The 4753-nt window shown below is 33.4% G+C and overlaps 1 protein-coding gene across 1 annotated transcript in view; it reads right to left on the bottom strand.

The window, feature by feature from the left end:
* LOC107696472 (ubiquinol-cytochrome-c reductase complex assembly factor 1-like) overlaps positions 1 to 4539 on the bottom strand; it is a 25314-nt gene extending 20775 nt beyond the window's left edge. Inside the window, exons 1-5 of the mRNA XM_016496816.1 lie at positions 4315 to 4539; positions 3671 to 3781; positions 2124 to 2231; positions 1035 to 1107; positions 633 to 690 (exon numbers count right to left, since the gene is read on the bottom strand). Coding sequence (XP_016352302.1) covers positions 633 to 690; positions 1035 to 1107; positions 2124 to 2231; positions 3671 to 3781; positions 4315 to 4389 — 425 coding nt within the window. The 5' untranslated portion in view covers positions 4390 to 4539. The remainder of the gene's footprint in view (positions 1 to 632; positions 691 to 1034; positions 1108 to 2123; positions 2232 to 3670; positions 3782 to 4314) is intronic.
* Positions 4540 to 4753: the final 214 nt, after the last annotated feature.

Here is a 4753-nt window from a genome sequence, read left to right as displayed (position 1 = left end):
CCCGCCCCCCCCCCCCCCAAAAAAAAACAAATCTGGATATGGAACATTTTTAAACAAAAGAAGAATGACATAAAATTATTAAGAAATATTTTTAATATTATAAAAATAATAGAGAAAGTAAAACAATCTGGATATGGCAAAATTAATAAATTCTGGCAATCTGAAAATTAGGAAAAAGTGCAGACTTAAAAAAAAAAAAAAAAGTAAATTTAATTAAGAAAATTCCCCAAATTTTCCCAAAAATTGCAGAGAAAAAAAAAAAGTTTAAAAAACAATGTTTTAAAACCAGAATGAGTGTTTAAAACCACAAACACACAAAATGATTGCAATCTCTGTTGAAAAACAATCCAAGAGTTGATTTGTTGCTACTTAATTTCAAAGAGCAGCATTGCACTAGGTTTATTAAAACACCTTTTGCAATCCACTTAGCAAAAGGTGTTTTAATAAACCTATTCATTCTGAAGAGTGCAATGATGCTCTTTGAAATTAAGTAGCAACAAATCAACTCTTGGATTGTTTTTGGTTGGTTTTAATAGATGAATATAAATCAAGTCAATGCTTTACATGAATAACCAATCCAGGATTTGGAATTTGCATGACCCAATGTCGCAACACTGTGTCCAAAAACTCACCAAACGTGGAGCTGTGCCACCAAAAACCAGGAGTTGAGCGTGTCGGGGAGAGAGCACTCTGGGAGAAAGAGAGGGAGTACAGGACATCATAAGGGAGAACGAGAAAACACAACATGTAGCCAAACCAATGCAAACTTGGGCTCCGATTCCAAAATCGCTATTGCGTTTACACCTGTTTTTTCCTCAGCTAAAGAAAACAACATAACACAGCTGTAAAGTGCCACATAAATCTTTCAGGTGCTGCTAATAAGGCCCCTTTACGCTCATTTCAACGTTTCGGATAAAGTGAGGGGTGTTTAGGATTCTTCAAAAAATTTAAATGAGCATGACATAAGACTCATAAGACCATAATACCATCTGAGAATAAAAAAAACGAAAAGATTCAGGACCAAAAATACTTACTTTCAAAAAACTCGTCATAGTTAATTCTTTCTACACAGCATGTGTACATGCGCAAGGCAGCTATCTTAATTTTCTGCAAAAGAAGAGAGACATTTGTGACACACATGATCAAAAAGCCACTCAATCTGGTGTGATCAAAAGCAGAAACTGATGAAATTGGCCACGACACCACAGTGTTCACATTTTAAGTCCGGTCTCCCCGAGTCAAACATGTGCCCCAAAACGAAGCAGACATGCTGAAGTTTTAGACAGCCGTGTGATGCTGATGACTCTAACATGGAAGGTCATCTCAGATTTCACAAAGTGTGGCCCCTGCTTTTGAAAACACAAAACAGGTAGCGGTACGAGATGAAGTCATCATTCCAGCACCAAAACGTGACAGTGTCTGTCTACTTCATAGTCGAGCTGTTGAATGGGGTGTGGAGGCGGGAAATGCAACTTAAGACGACACCAGTAAAAAAAAATCTGGTTGATTTCTGCATTACTCTCAAGAAAATGTTTGCATTTCACCCTAAAATGAAAAATAAATAAATAATAATAGTCTTTTAATATTATATATAGCATAAAAATAAGCGTATGTTTGCATATCTTAATAAAAATAAATAAATAAAATACATGTAAAAAACAAACAAACAGATTTTTAAGGGCTATTCAAATTTTTTCCATTGTGACATTTGCATGATAATTCAACAAAATGTTCAACCAAATTCTCATGCTGGTGACTCTCACTATATTCTAATTACTGGAATAAAATAACACATTTTGTTTTATTATACTAGCATATAAATACTAATGTAAATAATCTCAATGTCTCAAATTAATTTTTTACGCATTACAGTAATGCAAACAATTTTTACATTGTGGTATTGAGATTTATAAGAATTAATAATGAACTTAATTATCACAATAATGAAGGCAAAATAAATAAATAAATAAATAAATATATATATACTCGACATGTGTAAGTTCTGTGACATTCACAAATCAAATTTTATGAGAAATTGTGATCAGATTGGGGACATCAAATATTAAAAGGGCACTATTTAAAAGAAAATCAGTTAGTAACACAAGATGAGGTTGTTTCTTTACCCATTTGTTGTATTTGAGGGGTCCGGTGAAGCCCATGGCCTCAATCAGTTTGGTGAAGGCCCCCACCTCTTCATCTGTGGTCTGTGGTGTCTCTTTAACAGTATGCAGCTTGTAACAGAATATGGAAACATATCTATATTAGAGCTATATAAAACGCTGGCATAAACACACGGATACCTAACAGCACACAGACAGTGCATATAAACGATATGTTGACAAAAGCAGGTTACAAACTCACTGGTATGCTAATACAAAACATACTGTGTTTGGGAAAAACTAACTTGCTCAGTTACAGGATAAATCGCATTTTGAAGGATCTCTAAGGCTTTTGGTTTTTAATATTGACAAACAGCCATTATAATGACAAATCTATCAGCTATTACTTTTTTTTTTTACAAAATAGCATTTTACAATAATTTCCCTGCAAATCTCAACTCAACCTGGATACACTTTATGGAGTCACTGCAGTGAAAATGTTCCCTCAAGCCAGCACTATGGATGAAATAAAACCTTCCTCAACGGATTTCTCACAGGAAGTTTTATGTTTTACTGCTATGATTAGGAATACTGACTAGTAGAAGTTTAGTAGAGTATAATCAGCACTTGCCCTTTGGGGTCGTATACAGTATAGGGAGGAAATGAGAATATATGTTTCTCAAGATCTTTAGACTTGACTTTTAGAATTTCAGAATCAGAAATGAAATAATTTTTGTAGAAAAATATCAGTTTTGTAGAAAAATATTAGTTTTAAATTGATTTCAAACTAAAATTAGGCAACACTTCACAGTACATTTCCATATACTTAACTACATTAGTTAACATGAACTTACAATAAGCATTTATTATCTTAGTTAATGTTAATTTCAACATTTAAAAATACATTTTTAAAATCAAAAGCTGTATCCGTTCATATAACGTAACGGAGCTGAGCAAAAATGAACTAACAATGAACAGTTGTATTTTTATTAACTAATGTTAACAAATACCGTAGCAAATGTATTGCTCATTGTTAATTTTAGCATTAACTAATGTTAACTATAGGACCTTATTGCAAAGTATTACCTAAATTGTAAAGTGTTACCTTATAGTCTAAATTTGTTTGCCAACATAATTTCCATATTACCATACTTCCATTTGTGATTTTTTGATCACCATTATGAAAACATATTCATATTTCACCATAAAATCAACATAAAAGCACATTTTTGCTTTTAGCAGAAAATAATAAACACTATTTTTAAAAAATGATTCAGTTTTATTATTATTATTATTTATTTATTTGGATTTTTTTGCATTATGACAATTGCCATCAATGTAATGTATCTGGTTTTGTGGAATAAAGAATTTTTATCCATGGTGTCTCTCATTATATTTTCATTAATGTAATAAATTGATGTATTTAGTTGTATTATTCCACCTAGATCAAATGAATTGAAATTATATGGCCTAAAAACGTTTTCAGAGAACAAAAATGTTCACTTTAGCTAACTCAAGACAGGATTTCTTAGAGACGAATGGAAATGGATCAGAAAAAGCATCACACACACCCCTCTTGTGCTGTGAAGGGCTCGGCGTTGTGAGTGATTGGGGACGCCCGCATCCGCTGTTATCCGGCAAGCCACCAAAGCCCTGGACTGACACACATCTTGTTCAATGGCCTGGGAAGCGAAAATATCAAATCTGACATCTGCTTTCCTAAGAAATATGGGATTCCAACTCTTGATCATCCCTTAATTTGTCCTAATATGACTAATAAACCAACTGACCAAGAAGAATAAAAGTATGCAAATGTTATAAAACACAATAGTTACATACTAGTATATGAATCAAGTTCGAGAGAATTATGGTACAATGCACTGATAATAACAATAATGATTAAGAGATGCACTTAAGTGCATTTGCACAAGCATCATAAACAAACCATATTAAATGCATAAATCTATACATATTTATATTTGTCACTTTACATTTTCTGTATTTATGCATAATGTCACCTGGTGTAGTTAGAAGTGCAGGTTAGGTGAGACTGTTGTCCAAAATGTAAATAATGTAATAACTCCAAATAACATTATACTGTCAGTCTTAGTACGTAAATGAGGACAAAGCTTTAAAGGACCCAAATATAAACCACTTAAGGGATGTTACTGCCCTTTTGGATACTTAAATATCTATAAATTAACGTTAACGTTACCTTTCCGAGCACAGCTCTCGATGCTGAAGCGTTCAATAACTGTCTAACGGCGGACTGCAGCGGTCGCCGATACATGATTCCGCTGAAGTTACAATAATTGACTATTACTGTAACTATAAAGCAGGAATCAGTGGTTGATACTTTCTAACACGTTTTGTAAGTGTTTGCTTTTGTCCCTCCCCCTTTACAGCAATGTCAAAGAATCTGTCCCGCGCTTAAAGTGGTCCGTGTGGAAATCAGAGCTGTGGAATATAGTTCCGCTGATGGGCGAACCATGTCAAACTTTGGGTATTTAGGCCTCACAAAGTGAGCGTAATCATTGTTCCCTGTGTTCTCTTCTAGTTCTGCCCCTAAGAGGTCAATGTATTAATTTAATTTTCTGATTACCTTGGAAAAAAGTCACAACAGGTAACAAATACTTTAATATTTTAATGTTTTA

Source organism: Sinocyclocheilus anshuiensis, unplaced genomic scaffold (assembly GCF_001515605.1).
Source record: "Sinocyclocheilus anshuiensis isolate Anshui unplaced genomic scaffold, SAMN03320099.WGS_v1.1 scaffold522, whole genome shotgun sequence".
NCBI classification, from domain to species: domain Eukaryota; kingdom Metazoa; phylum Chordata; class Actinopteri; order Cypriniformes; family Cyprinidae; genus Sinocyclocheilus; species Sinocyclocheilus anshuiensis.
Note: the sequence above shows the minus strand (reverse complement) of the source record. Positions and strands in the feature narration are given on the sequence as shown.